The sequence below is a fragment of the Pan troglodytes genome, chromosome 3, assembly GCF_028858775.2.
Source record: "Pan troglodytes isolate AG18354 chromosome 3, NHGRI_mPanTro3-v2.0_pri, whole genome shotgun sequence".
Taxonomy (NCBI): Eukaryota; Metazoa; Chordata; class Mammalia; order Primates; family Hominidae; genus Pan; species Pan troglodytes.
In genome coordinates this window covers 4,772,486-4,791,472 of record NC_072401.2, presented here as the reverse complement: position 1 = coordinate 4,791,472, position 18,987 = coordinate 4,772,486, and the positions used below count along the sequence as shown (strand labels likewise).

Here is an 18,987-nt window from a genome sequence, read left to right as displayed (position 1 = left end):
GGCGGTGGGCAAGATGAACCTGTTGGGCAATTACAGTTGTTCCTAAATGCATGTCATGGGCACAGGCTTCTCCCAGTCCCCGTTGCCACTGTCCTGCTCGCCCAGCACCTGTGAGCAGCACCGTTCCCATGCATGCTGCCCGCTCCTCCCATCCACTCTAGAGTGCTTCAGTGCAGCCTTTGTCACTTGCCTGATCTCTTTGTTCTCAACTCCCTGCTCTTTGTCCCTTCCTCTCCTGGTCTGTCTGGAAGGCACAGGTGTAGTCCTTATCATCATAGATGGAATCACGTGCTTCCCTCTTCAAATCCCTTCTCTGCCTGCAGGATGTGGCCCATCCGTACTTCTTAGATAAGCAAGACTTTTCATTACCCTCACCCACTTTTCCATCCTACCCCTTTCCTTCATGTGCCCTACAGCTGCATTCAGAATTAACATTTGTTCTGCCTCCAGGCCTCTACTCACACTATCAGGTTGGCCTGTTGCTCTTCACTCCAATCCACACATGTCACATGTTCACATGCTTCCATCCTGAGAGACCCATTTATCACCACCACCTTCTCGGTAGAGCCTGCCCTGGCCCTGCCTTCCTATCTGAAAGCCATCTCTCCTGCCTCTGAATACTGACAGCTCTTTTTCTGTGCTTTTCTTATGGTACTTTTCGCATGTGCCTGGTCAAGAGTAATTTGTTCATAATCACTTCTACCACATTTCTTGAGGTGAAAAACTGCGTCCTACTCATCTCTGCATGTTTATAGTGCCATGGTTTGATCAATTTGATTCATTAATCAGTTTATTCATTCTGCAGTTATTTATTGAGTGCCTACCATGTGCCATAGACTATGCCAGGCATGGAGTATAAAATAGTGAACAAACACAAACATGGTTGTCCCTGCCTTCATGGAGCTGCTAAGGTATTCATGTCAACAGGTAACATTGCAGATATGATAGGTACTGCAAAAACAGTAGAGATAGCTTTTTATTTTTCCAACTTTTAAGTTCAGGGGTACATGTGTAGGATGTGCAGGTTTGTTACATAGGTAAACGTGTGCCATGGTGGTTTGCTGCACAGATCATCCCATCACCCAGGTATTAAACCCAGCATCCATGAGCTATTCTTCCTGATGCTCTCCCTTCTCCCACCCCTGACCCTCCAACAGGCCCCAGTTTGTATTGTTCCCCACCGCCTCATGTCCATGCGTTCCCATAATTCAGCTCCCATTTATAAGTGAGAATATGTGGTATTTGGTTTTCTGTTCTTACGTTAGTTTGCTGAGAATAATGGATTCCAGCTCCATCCATGTCCCTGCAAAGGACATCATCTCATTCCTTTTTATGGCTGCATAGTATTCCATGATGTATATGTTCCACATCTTCTTAATCCAGTCTATCATTCATTGATGGGCATTTAGGTTGATTCCATGTCTTTGCTATTGTGAATAATGCAGTGATGAACATACAAGTACTTGTCCATGTGTCTTTATAATAGAATGATTTATATCCCTTTGGGTAGATACCCAGTAATGGGATTGCTGGGTCAAATGCTATTTTTGCCTCTAGGTCTTTGAGGAATCGCCACACTGTCTTCCACAGTGGGTGAACTAATTTATGCTCCCACCAACAGAACAAAGATACAACATACCAGAATCTCTGGGATGCAGCTAACACAGTGTTAAAAGGGAAATTTATAGCACTAAATGCCCACATCAAAAAGCTAAAAAGATCTCGAGTTAACACCTAACATCAAAACTAAAAGAACAAGAGCCAAGAGCAAACAAACCCCAAAGCTAGCAGCAGACAAGAAATAACCAAGATCAGAGCTGAACTAAAGGAGATAGAGACACACACAAAAAAAAAAACGCTTCGAAAAAATCAATGAATCCAGGAGCCACTTTTTTGGAAAAATCCAGGTTTTTGGAAAAAATTAATGAGATAGACTGTTAGCTAGACTAATAAAGAAGAAAAGAGAGAAGATTTAAATAAACACAGTTAGAAATGTTAAGAGGGATGTCACCACTGACCCCACAGGTATACAACTGCATGGAAATCAAACAACCTGTTCCTGAATGACTCTTGGGTAAATAATGAAATTAAGGCAGAAATCAAGAAGTTCTTTGAAACTACTGCAAACAGGTAGCTTTTGAGGAATTTAGCCTTGTCAGAGAAAGTGTCCTTAAAGAAGTGACATTTGAGCTGAGCTCTGAAGGAGTACGAGTTACCTAGGTAAAGCAAGAAGGAAGGAAGGGAATCCAAATGCAAAGGGGTTGGCACGTGCATACACCCTGCGGACAGCGTCTGTCCTATAGTGAAACATGCAGAGATAAAAAAGATAGTTTCTCACACACTAAATATTTATCGAGCAGATGAAGGAATGATGCAAGTCATCGAAAATGCCATTTGGAAAGAAAAAGAGAAAAAGACATTATAAGCAACACTTCTAAAACGCTTTCTGGAATAGACTCCAGCTCTCCATAGACAGTGGGAGTACAGGTGTCTTGTCTCGTCTCTTCCCCTAGCTCCATTTGCACTGGCTTTAGGATGGCATTTTACCGTAGGACTCATCTTCAAATGTATTATGTAAATTAATGAAAAAGTTGGATTTGACAGATAAGATAACATCATTAGGAGCATCTTTTTAGGATTTCATCTTTATAAAACGAGGGGTGGTTGCCTTTCAGAAGCATTCCTGTCACAAAGATAGAGAATATAAAATAAATCCTGCTTTTTTTTTTTAACTTTGTCAATATATGCAAAAATGGAAATACTTCTTATAAATTCTCCAACAGAGAAAAATAATAATACCCTAGTTGAATTTTAAATAATCCTTGATGCTTTGTCTACTTGCACTTAACATACATAGGCAATTTTATGCTTTTAAATGCACTTCATTTGCATTATTTTGGAGTGTACTAAAATAATTATTCCGATGCATAGTACCAAGAAAACCTTATTTTTAAGCTCTGAGTTAAAATAGTTGGTTAACACTAGATCGCAGTGTCAATTTTATTTCTAAAGGTGTGTATGTGTATCAAATACTGATTTGATAGGCTGTAAAAAATGGAAGCTACAGCGATTTTGTAAAACTTCACAAAACTTGTATAAAGCTCTCAATTTGTAGCTTCTTTCTTTAGTATCTGACAAGTTAGGTTGACGAGGTGGTTGTAAATATCTTTCATACAAATCGCTTATTAACTTCCCTTTTCCTTGAAAAGAAATCCAGCAAAGTAAATGCTTAGAGTGTTGGTTTGATTCACACCACTCCTTACGAACCATGTGAATCTGTGAAACTCAGTGTCTTCCTCTAATGCTACAGGTCAGCAAATAACAGCCACAGGCCAAATCTACATTTTAAATATACTTTTAAATGTAGTTACATATTTTAATGTTGGGGAAAAAGTAATAAGGATATTTTATCACATGTGAACATTACGTGAAATTCAAGTTTCAGTGTCCATAATAAAGTTTTATTGGCACCCAGCCACGTTCATTTGTTTACATATTGTCTAGGGCTGTTTTTATGCTACAACAGCAGAGTTGAGTAGCTGTGATGGGCTACAAGGCCCACAAAGTCTAACATGTTTACTCTCTGGCCCTTTTCAGAAAAAGTTTGCAAAGCCAACAGTGGGAGGGATACTCACTCAGGAAGCCGTTGAGAGGTTCAAAGCAGACAGTATGATTCAAATGCAATGTGAAAAGAACAACACAGTGGCATCCGGGTGTTCTTCTGCAACTTTGCAGTTGTTTTAAGCTTTCGATGTAATAGTGATGTTAAGGCAGTTATTATACTCAAACAGCAAAAGGAGGCTCCTGCACACTGTTTTTCAGTGTTCCCAGACTACTGCAGCATGGATTCTCATCTTAGTACAGTAAAGAAGGGCCTAAGCCTTCCCCTTTCCCAGCTACAAGGGCAGCAAATGCTAGGACTGAGGATTGGGTTCCCTAGGGGCCAGTGCCAGCTCTGCCACTTAAGGGCAGATAACTTCAGAAGATAGAACTGTTGTCCCCGAGGCATTCTTCATTTTGTTAGGTCCATCGCCTCATTCTAGAAACTCAGTCTTTTTTTTCAAAGGTGGTTTTGCTATGTTGTCCAGGTTAGCTTCAAAATCCTGGGCTCAAGTGATCCTCCTGCCTCAGCCTCCTGAATAGTTGGGACTATAGGCATATGACATGATACCCAGCTAGAAACTCAGTCTTTTACTCATTTTCCCGAGGCCAGTTGTTCATTGCCAACTCATGCACACTGAATTCTACTCCACCCCCTGTTTTGGTCCCTGTGAAAGAGCATGGGCTTTGGGGTCAGTCACACCTAAGTTCCAGTCCCAATCCTGCCATGTATTTATCATGTGAATGAATATAACTCGCCTTTGTGCTAGTTTTCTTTTTTATAAAATGTGGATGATGTTCTCGTGAGGATTAAATTAGGTGGGTATGAGAGTTCCTGACACATAGAAGTCTCCTGGTGAATGATAATTGAATTGGAACCCCATTTGACCTATGCTGCAGTTGCAGGGGGTTGGAGGGTGTTGGTTATTGAACAAGACAAAATCCACCTCTGTTTCCTGGCAGAGAGTTGGGAGGAGGGAGAAAGAAAGAAAGAAATGGAGGCAGGAGTCAGATCAACACAGTGGAGACCCACGTGTCATATCAGCTTTATCATTGGTAAAATCTAGGTCAGCAAACAAAGCTTTGGTTTGCAGGCGGGTGGCCTTGTTGATACGCTGCTCTTGAATTAGACACACTCAGGCATTAGTGCCACTGAGCAGCCGCAGCCCCTGGAGCACAGACAGCAGGGACAGGCCCCTTTGCAACATAGGAGAGAGAGGAACAGAGCAGAACCTCTGCTGTCTCTAAGTAGGCAAAAGAGAGGAGAGAAAGGTGTGGTGACTATATGCACACCCCATGCTTTCTGCCAGGGGGCCAGAGGGAGGAGGCTCTGGGAGGAGGCAAGGTGTCATTTGGGGAAGTTGGTTCCCACAGAAACATGAGGATTAGGGAATAAGCATTCCTCCCGGTAGCCCAGGTTCTGTCCAGGTGGAGAAAGGCCACCCTTATTGTCTCTCATCAAGTTCTCCCTCCCAAAGGTGGTAGAATGCTTAAAGCCTTTCTTTTTTACTCTTCTGCCCTCCCAGTGCAATATGCTAGCCTTGGCCTGCTCCTAGGAACATTTTATGTGGAGTATGATCATGGAATTGAAAGAATATGTGTAGAAATACTGCCTTCAGACCTATGAGGCTTTGTTAGTTTGACATAATTAGGAAGCTGTAATTTTTTCCAGAATGTAGAGCTCAGACTTTATTGACCCATTTAATTTTTTTTAATAATGACATTTTACTAGAGCAGAACAGCATGTAACCTAGATAGCCTGTGGCTAGATCTCTGAATGATTTTAATTAAAAATAATGTCTCCACTTCTGGTAGATGGACTTTTTCCACAATATCCTGGCAACAAAACAATCTGGGAGAAAAAACTTTCTTGGTTTCTGTTGTTCTTACTAATAGAATAACCATACTGTCAATTTTCAATTTAGAAGGTTAATGTATATATATAATGTTTCCTAAAGGAACATTACCTTTTAATTAAATAATCAGTTTTATCAAATTAACCTTTAGACCTTTTCAATTTCACTGAGCTGAGTTTCCATTAAATCAAAATATAGAGTAGGAGGATGTTAATCGAATGTTCTTGGAACTAGTCATTTCTAGGTCTGTTCTGTCTGCAGGGTACATATTCACTGAGTTGGTACCTTTCTGACTCATTTGTCCCTGACCCCGTTAGCCTCTATTTCCGATGAGAAGGTTCCTAGTAGGGATGAACCTAAGGCTTTGGCCCCTCTGCTTGCCACTCTGGCTCCTCCCTAGAGGGAAGCCATTCATCTGGTGTTGGAGGTGGGCTGGGGTTGGGGAGAGGGGATTGAGCTTGCTGGCTTAGCGCCTTTGTCTCACTGTTGGGTCTTCCCTCGGACAGAGTCCATTCTCTCATGGTTGCCATCCCAAGCCTAAGTAACTAATAGAACAAGATCCTAAGGAGCATTGGAATAAGGAACTAATTCCATGTCACTCTTCAAGTTCCACTGAGAGAGGATCATCTATTCCCTAGGAGGCTGGAGGCTGTGGGATTTCTTTTTCCAACTCTTCCTTAGAAAATATGGAAGTGGGGTAGGGGCCGTGGGATAGGGGTGACTCCAAGGGAGGAGAGGATGCTTATCTGGTGATTGGGAGTGAGAAGGACTTCGTGCTCATCTCACCCCTTTCTTTTTTAGAAGGGCCTGTCCTCAGGATGGATGTATCCCTGTTTGTTTGTGCCTTAAGTTTCCTAGAGAAGGCTTTGGGAGGGGGATGCCTACCTGTCTTGGGGTGGGGGGAAGAATCGGTTTAGGAGGAACTTACTAGGGAGCACAGTCGTAGCTGTGTATCAAGCATATTCTCCAACTCAGGCTCATTCATTGGTTCAGTTCATTCAAAAGTATTTATTACTGATTTATTAATTGATCAGCCTGTTAAAAATGCTAGGCATTGCTCTTGATGATGGGGATACAGCAGTGAACAAACAGAAGTCCTTGCCTTTGTGGAACTTACGTTTTTAGAGGGGAGAGACAGGCAAGAAAAGAAATAATTACACAAAATATATGGAATGTTAGAGTGGGGTAAGTATCTTTACGGGGAAGGAAGAAGGGAAGTGGGATAGAAAATGTCAGGGCGGGGACAGTTTATAAAGAAGGATTAGGGAAGGCCTCATTAAGAGGGCAACATGGAGTAAACACCTAAAAGAAGTAAGGGATGCATTGATGCAGCTATCTGGGGAAAGAACATTCCAGAAGGAGGAGACAACCAACACATGTAAAGGTCCTGAGGTGGAAGTGTGCCTGGAATGTTTAGGGAACACCCTCCACCCTCTGATTCAGTCATTTTGTAGTGTGAGACCCTTCAGTAGCTGCGCCATTGTTCTCAAAAGCGGAGCCTACATTCTTCATAAGCCTAGCTTATGCTGTAGCCCTGACTCCACGCTCCTTCTCCCTCTCCCTCTCCCCATCTGGCTTACGTCAGTTGGGTCTATTCCGGAGGATTTTCTACCACACACCCTTCATATGTGTTCTACTATCTATCTAGATGGTTCTCTCACCTTTTCACCTGGCCTGTTCCTCCTCACCCTCCAAGTCTCAGCTTAAATGTCACCTGATCAGGGAGGCCTTTTCTTCTCTTCCCATCCCACTCAGACTATATTATGTTCTCATTTGCTGCTGCCCTTTCCTTTGCTGTCTTTTTTTAGCCATACCATGTCTGAATATGGGAGGATGACAGACACAGAACGAGACCAGATAGACCAGGATGCCCAGATATTCATGAGGACCTGTTCAGAAGCAATTCAACAACTACGAACAGAAGGTAAAGTGCTCTGAAAGATGCAAACAGGCAACCATGAATATAGCAAGTAGTTAAACAAGATGCATATGGTGCGGCCAGTTAAAATTCCCTCTTCTTATTTCGATTTAGGTTTTAAAACGTTAAAATCTTTTCTTTCTTGATCAGTGTTTTAACCAAAGCTGTTAAAAGTACTGAAAAGGCTGTATCATTCAAGTTAAACCAATGAGAGGAGGGAGATGGAAAGGACCTCTCCAAACAGAACCAAAAATATATCTAGGGGCCAAGGACAGTGAAGACAAATTTGTGTGTGTGGGTGTGTGTGTGTGCGCGTGTGTGTTCTGTGTGGCAAATTGTATGTGTGTGGGTGTGTATGTGTGTATGCACATGTGTGCCTCTGTTCTATGTGGCATTTAGTGGGATGGGAGTTGACAGCAGCCTGGGGTACTTAAGCTCTACTTGTAATATTCAAGTAAACTTTCCTATCAAACCTTCAAGGTTAGGAGGAAGGCTCTGGAGCCAGGGCTGCTTAGGTTGCACCCCAACTCCACCCGTCCGAGCCATATAGCCCTCTGCAAGTCACTTAATCTCCCTGGGCCTTGTTTTTTGTCTATGAAATGCAGACAATTAGGGAACGTATCTCTAGGGTTGTTATGAGCATTAAGTTAAATTCCTACAGCATGCTTAGAACTGTGTCTGGCACAAGAGCGCTTATTATCTCACTTTCGTTGATGTTTAATTCTCACTGAGACAATGAGATGGCTTCCCAAGTCACGCCTCTTTCTTGATTATTTTTTAATTTGCTTAGGCAGATACAGAGTACATTAAATAGTAAGTAGAGTTCAAAGCTGCCAGATGCTGTTGTGCTCACAACACAGACTTTTGTTGGGGAGGTTTTTATTAGAATGCTGATGGACCACTTGGAGACTCTGATGGAAGCAATAGGCATTCTTGCCAGAAAAATGTCCATACACAAAATTCTATGTGCAATTTCACAGAGCTCCTGAGTCCCCCACACAAATCTTGGGTTAAGCAGCCCTATAGTAAGGCAGAAATCATGCCCTCTACCCTTAAGGGCATATACATTCATTGAGAGACCTAAAAAATACACAGGAATATTTAACAAAACCTACATTTACATATGAAACCATCTAACCTTGGGCTATTTATTGCCTCTGAACCTTAGTTTCTTCACGTGTAAAAATCAGGAAACTCGGAATTGCTATTGTAATTACTAGCAGTACATATGTAAAGTGCTAGCAGAGTACCTGCACACAGTAGGCACTCAATCTCTCAGTCAGTGGTCACTATCTTACCAAAACCAGTGGCACAGACTTTAGGTCTGGTAAGGCCTTTTAGCACACTTCTGTGTGGTAGTTCCCAGGAGAAAGGCATCTTTGTGGCTAGGAGTCATAGGTTTCCTGGAGACAGAAAGTTTGACTCATTGTCTAAGGGACCCTTAGAATGTGAGTGGCCAAGGGGAGAGGATAGGGCACTACAGGCTGAAAAGCAGCACAGGTTCAAGCAGGGAGGAGTGTGTGATTTCAGTTGTTTAAACATGTTCGCTGAAGGTCAGCTTGAGCATTGGATGCTGTTAACACAGATGGGGTCAGCACTCAAGAAGTGGCTGCATCAAATACTATCCCTAAGTGTTCTGATAAACCATAAATTATTTGACTATAGATTTTCTACCGGTTTAATCTTTCACTCTTGCGAAGCCTGATACATCTTACTCTTTTAAAAATGTAGTGTCACTTGGCACAAGACTTGTTTTATAGCTGCGTTTTAAAAAATACTCTTAATAAAGAAAGTGTTGTGAGGAAGCTGATGAATTGCTCTTTAGGATAATTGAGTGCGAAGGCCTGAACATTGTCTTTTTCTGTTACAGCTCACAAGGAGATACATTCCCAGCAAGTGAAGGAGCACAGGACCGCTGTTTTGGATTTCATTGAAGATTACTTGAAAAGTATTTCATTTTCTTTTAAAGGTCAAATGTAACATTTCACAATAGATGTGATGCAGAATTTAGCTTTGCTAGCTGAAGACTGTAGTATCTCATTATATTTAATGATGGCTTTGCCTGAGAAGCTGTTTTAAGCAATCTCTCTTCTGGTATTTTCTTCTGCAACAGGAGTATGTAAACTTTACTCAGAACAGAGAGCCATCCGAGTTAAAAGAGTGGTGGATAAGAAAAGATTGTAAGTATTGCTTTCATTGGTGTTTCTTAATTAATAATAGTACTACTAATAATAGCAGTTAAAGTTTGTAGAGCACTTACCCTATGCAACGTACCGTGTTTGAACTTCTTCACAAAATGCCATAGCTGGCGCTGCCGGGCACTCACTGTGTGCCAGGCACCATGCCAGCCACTTTATTGGCCCACAACAAACCCCCATGAGGCAGGTACTGTTTCCTCCCTCATTTTACAAATGAGGAAGTTGAGGCTCAGGAGGCTTGGCCACTCACCCTAGATCCCACAGTCCCACAGGTAGCATAGCTGGGGTTTGAGCCCAGGCTGTTGGTCCAAAATCTGTGCTCTTGCCCATTTTGTCTCTTAACCCGATGAGGCTGGCACACCTTGAGCCATTTTACCTCAATCTCTTTGACCCCCATACCCCTTCTTGTCGTCCCTGAAAGTGTATTCCTGAGAGAAGAGCGAGGGCACAACAAGCAGGCCACCACAAGGCTGTCCTCAGGTCACCTGTGACAGACTTGCTCGATGCCACATGCTCTGAGTGCACACCTCCCTCCAACCCCACTACCTGTCCCATGCAGGCACTATTAGGAGCCCTGTCAGCAGGTAAGGACGCTGACGCTCCAGCAGGGTAAATGACTCATCCAAGGCCACAGGAAGCAGGAGGGCCAGGCTCCTGTATTTCCCATGGCGCCTGCCTGTTTTCCCCTCTGGGCTCACATGAGCATCTGGAATGCAAGAGCTGTGTCCTCACAGTCGTTCCCGCTGCAACTCAGCCAGTCTTGGAGATGGAATACATCAGTGAGCAAGTATCCAAACCTGGACCATTTCTAGACTAGCTTTAGAAATGTTTTAGGATGTTCTTTCAGAAGATAACATCACATAACTGTTTGGGGACACATTTTCTTTTTTGTTTTTTGTTTTTTTTTTTTGAGACAGGGTCTCACCCTGTCTCCCAGGATGGAGTGCAGTGGCACGACCTCCTGGGCTCAAACAATCCTCCCACCTTAGCCTTCCGAGTAGCTGGGATTACAGGCGTGTGCTACCATGTCTGCCTATTTTTTAATTTTATTTTATAAGGGTGGGATGTCACTATGTTGCCCAGGCTGCTGTCAAACTCCTGGGCTCAGGCAATCCCCCTGCCTCCCAAAGTGCTGGACTACAGGCGTGAGCCACCATGTCTGGCCCACATTTTTTAAATTCTTACTGTGTCAGGGGTCCCCAGCACTACTCTCTGGTTCTAGGATTCACTAAGAGGTCTCATGGGACTCAACATACAGTCCTGCTCCTGGCTATGATTTGTCACACTGAAAGGATACGAAGCAAAACAGCAAAGGAAAAGGCATGTGGGACAAAAGTCCAGAGGAAACCAGGCATGAGCTTCTAAGAGTACTCTCCCAGTGGAGTCACACAGCATGTGACCTATGACAACACGTGAAGTGTTGTCTACCAGGGAAGCTCATTAGTGACTCATTGCCCAAGGATTCTGTTAGGGGCTGGTCACATAGGCACCTCACACCTGGCATCTACCGAAACTCTAGACTCCCAGGAGGAAAGCAGGTGCTCAGCACTGAACTGCATTCAAACCGCATGTTTTGCAAAACAGTTCAGGCACGGCGAGCTGTTTTTATCAATTAGGATGGCATGAACTCTGCCAAAGTCCAACTTCTCAGACGCCAGGCAAGGGTTAACCTTGCAAGCAGGCCTTTCTAAGGATAGCAGCCTCAGGCCTACTACATGAACCCTTTTCTGCACATTTGTGAAACAGATGTGAAATTGTTAATGCCAACAAATAGAAGCATTTGTGGAAGATAGTAAGCAGATCAGTCAAGTTATCTGTCAGCAACAGCTACTGTTATATAATGCACTGAGAGGGTAGCTTGAGAGAAGGCATAGATTAAGTCTTTGTGCTTAGAGAGCTTAGAAGCAGGCTGGGTTGCTATTAAACATGAAAAATTAGTCAGCTTAATCAGGATATGTCATAATTAGTGAAATCGGTAGTAAGCTCAGAGGGGGAAATGGTACGATCAGGTGGCATAGTATAATGCCTAAGAGCCAGACTCTGCAACCAGACAGCCTGTGTTTGAATCCTGGCTCTGCCACTTTCAAACTGTGTGACTTTGAGCAGGTTGCTTAACTTTTCTGGGCTTTTGTTTCCTTACCTATAAAATGGGAAAACTCATAATACCTAACCTGCAGTGCTGTTGTGAGAACAAAATGAAGATACATATAAAACACTTACAGTGAGTTAATAAATGTTAATTTGTACTGTTATCTACCACTAAGCATTTACCATGTGCCAGGCAGTATATTATTTTATTTCATTAATCCTCAAAAAGCCACCATATCTTTAAATATTAGTATTTCATTTTCTAAATTAGGATATTGGGGCTCAGCAAATTTGGGTTAGCTGTCCAGCATCACAGCTGAATCAAGATTTGAATCTCAGGGTAACTGGAGCAGATTTCTCAAGCAATGGGATTTGTGTTGGCTGTCAAAAGAAAAATATCTGGGTGTGTGAATTAGAGAGATAGAAAGCAGTCCAGACTTGGGGAAGAGTTTGAGCTGAAGATCTGGGGCACAATGAGACCAGTTAGCTCCAAGACATTACGGAGAAGGAGGTAGGCCTCTGATGATGCGTGACTTGTCATCAAGATGTTGTGGTGGTCACTGGGTCTCACACTCACCAGGGAGAGGAATGCGGATTTCTCCTTCACTATCCCAAGTGGACTTCACAGGTACCCAAGTAAAGTAAGAAGAGATTTTTGCTGCTACCTTAGTTCTTGTTTCTCAGCAGAGGCCTTGACTAAAATACAAATTAGTATCAGTCAGATGGGAATTGTTCTCATTTAGACAGCGAAGTATAGCCTTGTCTCCTGCCACATAGTTAGCTGCCCTGTGCCAATTACTTTGCACAAAAGACCTTGAGGGAAATAATGATGTGACCCTTCACAATGTAGTTCAGCGCCCTCCTTCTTGTCCTTTCCTCATCTTTAGGCAGAAGGCATCTGCCTAAAATGTACATGTGATTTTATCACTCCCTTGCTTCCATGTCTTACAAAGGCTAGACAGTATGGCATGTGCCTGGACAACAGCCACAGTAACTCACCACAGTAGTGTGACAACTCCTGAGCTTGTCTATACTCGGTCCAGCGAAATGAGACCACTGATTAAATGGCAGTGTCATTTATGCTATAAATGTTTCTAGATGCTTACTCTTCATTTTTGTACTTATCTTGTAGCAGACCAGTAACAAACAGTCCATGGTCTGGTTCTGTTCCATGGACCACACTTGGAGTAGCACTGGGTTAGAAAGTCACCTAGTATGTAGTGTATGCCCAGTAAATATCTGTTCAGTGAGTGAGTAGTGGTGAAGGTGGCTTCATTGAGGTAGTGTGAAGCATCTCCTGCTTTGGGGGTCCACGGTACCTGTGCCTGAGTGGACACATTTGTCTGAAAGCTAGTTTTAAAATTATAGTACTATGATATTATATATCAAAAATATCTTCTTTCTACCCAGAGCCTTTGCTGGAGGCATAAAAGAAGGACAGGCATACCTCGGAGATATCACAGGTGTGGTTCCAGACAGCAACAAAGTGAATATCACAATAAAGCAAGTCACAAAGACATTTTGGTTTCCCAGTGCATATAAAAGCTATGTTTATACTATAAAGTGTGCAATAACATTATGTCTAAAAAAAATCATGTGCATACCTTAATCAGAACATACTTTATTGCTGAAAGTGCTAATGTTTGTCTGAGCCTTAGGTGAGTTGTAATCTTTTTGTTGGTAGAGGGCCTTGCCTCAGTGTTGATGGCTACTGACTGATTGAGGGTGGGGGTTGCTGAAGGTTGGGGTGGTTGTGGCAGTTTTTAAAATAAGACAACAATGAAGTTTTCTGCATCAACTGAGTCTTCCTTTCACAAAAGATTTCTCTATTGTGTGCAGTGCTGTTTGATAGCATTTTACCCATAGCAGAACTTCTTTCAAAATTTGAGTCAGTCCTCTCAAACCCTGTTGCTTGTTTGTCAACCAAGTTTATGTAACATTCTAAGCCCTTCCTTGTTATTTCAACAATGTTCACAGTCTCTTCACCAAGAGCAGATTCCATCTCAAGAAACCACTTTCTTGGTTCATCCATAATAAGCAGCTTCTATCCATTCAAGTGTGATCGTGAGATTGTAGCAGCTCAGCCGCATCTTCAGTCTCCACTTCCAATCTTAGTTCTCTGGCTGTTTCCACCACATCTCCAGTGACTTCCTCCACTGAAGTCTTGAACCCCTCAAAGTTATTCAGGAAGGTTGGAATCCACTTCTTCCAAACTCCTGTTAAAGTTGATATTTTGACCTCCTCCCATGAATCACGAATGTTCTTAATGGCGTCTAAGATGGTGAAACCTTTTCAGAAGGTTTTCAATTTACTTTACCCAGATCTGCCAGAGGAATCACTATCTATAGCAGCTATAGCCTATGAAATGTGAGGTTTTTTGGTTTGTTTTGAGTTGGGGTCTCACTCTGCCACCCGGGCTGGAGTGCAGTGGCAGTCATGGCTTACTGCAGCCTTGAACTCCTGGGCTCAAGCAGTCCTCCCACCTTAGCCTCTCGAGTAGCTGGGACTACAGGCATGTGCCACCATGTGCAAGATTTTTGGAATAGTAAATGAGCATCGGCTTCAGCTTAAAATCATCTGCTGCATTAGCCCTTAACAAGAAAGTCACCCTATCCTTTGAAGCATTGAAGTCAGCCATTGACTTCTCCTCTGTAGCTATGGAAGTCCTAAATGGCATCTACCTCCAATGGAAGGCTATTTTATGTAAATTGAAAATCTGTTGTTTAGTATAGCCACTTTGATCAATTATCTGAGTTAGATCTTCTGGATAACTTATTGCGGCTTCTGTGTCAGCACTTGCTAATTCACCTTGTACTTTTACATTATGGAATCGACTTCTTTTTTTAAATGTCATGAACCAACCTCTGCTGCCTTCCAACTTTTCTTTTGCAGCTTCCTCACCTTTCTTAGCCTTCACAGAATCGAAGAGAGTTAGGGCCTTGCCCTGAATTAGGCTTTGGCTTAAGGGAATGTTGTGACTGATTTGATCTCTCCAGACCACTCACACTTTCTCCCATCGGCAATAAGGCTGTTTTGCTTTCTTATCATTTGGATATTCACTGGAGTAGCACTTTAATTTCCTTTAGTAACTTTTCCTTTGCATTCACAACTTGGCTAACTCTTTGGCACAAGAGGTCTAACTTTTAGCCTATCTCAGCTTTTGACCTGCCTTCTAACTAAGATTCATAATTTCTAGCTTTTGACTTCAAGTGAGTGATACGCAACTCTTCTTTCACTTGAACACTTAGAGGCCGCTGCTGGGTTATTCATTGGCCTGTGTTATGTCTCTAGGAATAGGACGGCCCGAGGAGAGGGAGAGAGAGGAGAAAATGGGAACAGCTGGGCAGGGGACCAGTCAGAGCACACACAACACTTATGAAGTACGCCGTCTTATGTGAACGTGCTTTGTGGCACTCCAAAACAGTTACAAAAGTCACATCAAAGATTACTGATCACAGATCAGAAATATAATAATAATGAAAAAGTTTGAAGTATTTTGAGAATTACCAAAATGTGACAGAGACACAAAGTGAGAACATGCTGTTGGAAACATGGCATCAATAGATTTACTCCATGCAGTGTTGCCACAAACCCTCCATTTGTAAAAACAAACAAAAAATGCAATATCTGCAGAGTGCAATAAAGCAAGGCATACTGAAACAAGGTATGGCTGTATAAGAGCCACGCTGAAATCTGAAACAATTACTTTTGTCTAATAATTATAGCAGGCTGTATTTAAGGTTTGCAAAAACTTCCCACATATTTTCTTGTTTCAAAACTGAAAAAATCTGTCTCTCTTCTGTCTCTTTATGTTCTCTTTAAATTTTAAATAAAATCCTGAGGGTTTTCAAGTAAGGGACCTGGAAGCAGATGCTGGCCAGGTAGAAACTGTGTTGATTGCAGTTCTGAAATGTTCAGCCTTCAGTCAGAGAAATCAGTTTAAATAAATCATGGGGCATAAACTGATCTTTCTGATGGCTTTTTAAAAATTGCTTTCTTTCCCCCAAATTGGCTTCAACTAGTTAATTTGTAATTTCCCTGGGGACTTTAGTAGACATTCTGTATATAGTTAGAATCTGTTTTTATCACTTAAAAAAAGAAAGGCACTCAACTTTGTCTAAGTCTGCTGCACTGTAGTCTTTAATTCCTTTTAAATTGGAAACTTGTACATTAGCATCCTCTGGACACAAAGGATGACAGACATTAAAGGAGTCCTTTATTTTAAAAGTCAGTGAAGCCCTTTGACTTCCTGAAGAAGTCAGTCCTGAAGCCATGCAGTGAGGCAGGGGTAAGGTGGGCGTCTGCAGTCGTGGGGAGCAGCAGTTTTCCAGGGCAGGGAGGAGAGGGTGGCTTAGCATGGGCAGTCATAGCCTAAGCCAGGAGAGGGACTGATCCGTGCTGGAGAGGGATGGAGAGGGGTGGTAGAGGCGGGTGGTTACATTTAGGAGAATAGATCAAATAATAAATACAGAAGGAGGCTGGATGTAGTGGCTTACGCCTGTAATCCTAGCACTTTGGGAGGCCAAGGCGGGTGGATTGCTTGAGGCCGGGAGTTCGGGACCAGCCTGGGCAATATGGCAAAACCCCGTCTCTACTAAAACAAAAATTAGCACGACCTATAGTCCTAGCCATGTGGGAGGCTGAGGCACCAGAATCGCTTGACTCGGGAGGTGCAGGTTGCAGTGAGCTGATATTGAGCCACTGCACTCCAGCCTGAGCAACAGAGCGAGACACTGTCTCTAAATAAATAAAGGAGGATATTGAAAGCTAGGTTTCTCACTATAGGAGAAGTGAAAGGGGAAAAGCCCTGTCTGTGGTCTTGGGTGGAAATGAAAGATTGGCACGAATTCACGGTTTTCAATTTCCAAAGATCAATACAGAAGTAACTATGGTTGTAAATGTGTACGTATGTACACATTTATACGCGTGTATGAAAATGCATGCATATATTTTCTTGCTCTGGCCACCGAGGAGGCCTGGAAACAGTGACACTGTAATAGCAATAAGCGTAGTTAGCACTCAGATCTTGTCTTCTAAATACCAACTTCACCTTCAGGGAGCCAGGCCTCTTAGGGAAATGGCTGATTCTTAAACTGGAGCAGGGAACATATAAACCTGGAACAAGGAAGGGCTCAGAATGTTAGGACGTGTCTAAAGGACACAGCCATCAATTTGAAGCGGTGTCTACTGGCCAAATTAGAGATAACTTAAGCATAAAAATAAATGGCAGTAGCACATTATAACACATTCAATGAGATAGGACATTATGAATCCATCTAAATAGGAATAAATAAATGAATAAATTGAAAGATTGAAATTGATACTTACATAGTGTCAAAGCACTGCTCCCCCTGGTACTTACTAATTACAAAGGGGAAGAGAATAACTTGACAGTGGGGAAGCCTAGCAGTCACCACCTTCATCAAGTGGGCAAAGGGAAATCACACACAACCTAATAGGATGCAGCAAGAAGAAAGCATCACTTTTGTGATTTCTGCCAAAGAAGCATGACTTGAATCCAACCGCGAGGAAACATCAAACTCAAATTCAGAGATCTCTTACAGAATAAGTGACACATTATTGTGTGTTGAGGCCGTGAAACTCAAGGAGAGACTGAAGAGCTGTTCCAAACAAGGAGACTGAAGAGAAGTACTAGTTAGGAGCAGTGTGTGATGCTGTTGTTATAAAGGATATTACTGAGATAACTGGTCAAAATAGAGTGGGGTGGGGGGGTGCCGTGTGCAGTGGCTCACACCTATAATCCCAGCACTTTGGGAGGCCGAGGTGGGAGGATTGCTTGAGGCCAGGAGTTTAAGACCAACCCGGGCAACATAGTGAGATCCCATCTCTACAAAAAATTTAAAAATTAGCTGGGTGTGGTGACATGCACCTGTAGTCCCAGCTTCTCAGGAGGCAGAGGTGGGAGGATCGCTTAAGCCCAGGAGTTCAAGGCTGCAGTGAGCTATGATCACAACACTACACTCTAGCCTGGACAACAGAGTGAGACCTTATCTCAAAAAAAAAAAAAAAAAAAGAATGGGGTCCAAGGGAGAAATGGAAGTAATGTAATAATATTTGTCATAACTTTTTTTTGGTCTACTACTTTTTTAGTGTTTGCAACAACTCTAGTAGTAGATATTGTTGGAAGGATATTGGAAGCCAGGTTTCTCACTCAGAAAAATGAAAGGGATAAAGCCAGAATGAACCCTGTGGTGTTGGGTTGGAATGAAAGATACTGAAAGCCATTTTACAGTTAAGAAAACCAAGGCCTAGAGGTTAGGTGGTAAACCAGGGGAGCACCTACTGTGTGCCAGGCTTCATGCCAGGCACTTTCTCATGGGTGATCTCATTTAATCTTTGAAAGAACTCTTTGAGAAAGATAGTATTTTCTCCATTTTGCAGATGAAGAAAACTTAGACAAAGAGGATAAAATTGGCTGGGCGCGGTGGCTCATGCCTGTAATCCCAGCACTTTGGGAGGCCGAGGCAGGTGGATCACTTGAGATCAGGAGTTTGAGACCAGCCTGGTCAACATGGCAAAACCCCACCTCCACTAAAAATACAAAAATTAGCTGGGTGTAGTGGTGCCCTCCTGTAATTCCAGCTACTCGGGAGGCTGAGGCACAAGAATCGTTTGAGCCTGGAAGGTAGAGGTTGTGGTGAGTTGAGATCGTGCCACTGCACTCCAACCTGGGTGATGGAGTGAGACTCTGTCAAAAAAAAAAAAAAAAGCATAAAATAAAACCCATCCAAGGCCACACTAAAAATAAGTGGCATTCTAGAATTTAAGCCCTTTGTTGGCTCCAAATCCCATTGTAAATGTGTCTTTTTCAAGGCAGTCAGTAAACCAGTGGTTTAAGGAGTCTCATCTCCAGACTGCCATGGGATTTACAGAATTGCTGGAGTAACCTGACAGCCAAGACAGCCTGGGAGGGCATCAGGTCAGTCTGCTGTGCAGTGTGGCCAAGGAGAAAGCCCCCCACCACTCGAGTAGCCTTTGGCCACCACCCTAGGCCACTGCCCTGCTACTCTGTCAAGGCTCCTTCAGTCCTTCCCCCTTCACAGTGACATTCAGAAGATCAGCAGCTAGTTGGGCCAGCACTGAAGACCCTGCTAAGTCCCTTGTACAGATTGTACAAGTGTACTCTTTTCTCTGAATTATTTGCATTATTTATGGGTTGGTTCAGCAGTTTTCTTCTGTTCCTCCATCGGTCTGCATCTTATCAGTGGAAAAAAATGTATATTGCTTTAAGACTTCACAAAAAAAATTATCTTATTAAACCGTTCTGCCTTTTGTTATTTCACAGTAATAATGGCAGCAGCAGCAG

General features: G+C 42.8%; 1 protein-coding gene across 8 annotated transcripts in view; it reads left to right on the top strand.

Annotated features, from left to right (window-relative positions):
• The window catches only part of STX18 (syntaxin 18), a 122,792-nt gene that overhangs the window by 75,653 nt on the left and 28,152 nt on the right, over window positions 1-18,987 (top strand). For 4 of the 8 annotated variants that reach the window (XM_063809327.1, XM_001154387.7, XM_054682724.2 and 1 more), the window contains 3 exons: window positions 7,265-7,380; window positions 9,245-9,322; window positions 9,488-9,554. In XM_063809327.1, the coding sequence (XP_063665397.1) occupies window positions 7,272-7,380; window positions 9,245-9,322; window positions 9,488-9,554 (254 nt within the window). In that variant the 5' untranslated portion in view covers window positions 7,265-7,271. Of the gene's footprint in view, window positions 1-7,264; window positions 7,381-9,244; window positions 9,344-9,487; window positions 9,555-13,070; window positions 13,124-18,987 lie in introns of all 8 variants that reach the window. The other 4 variants (XR_010156404.1, XM_016951219.4, XM_016951220.4 and 1 more) reach the window with 2 other exon arrangements.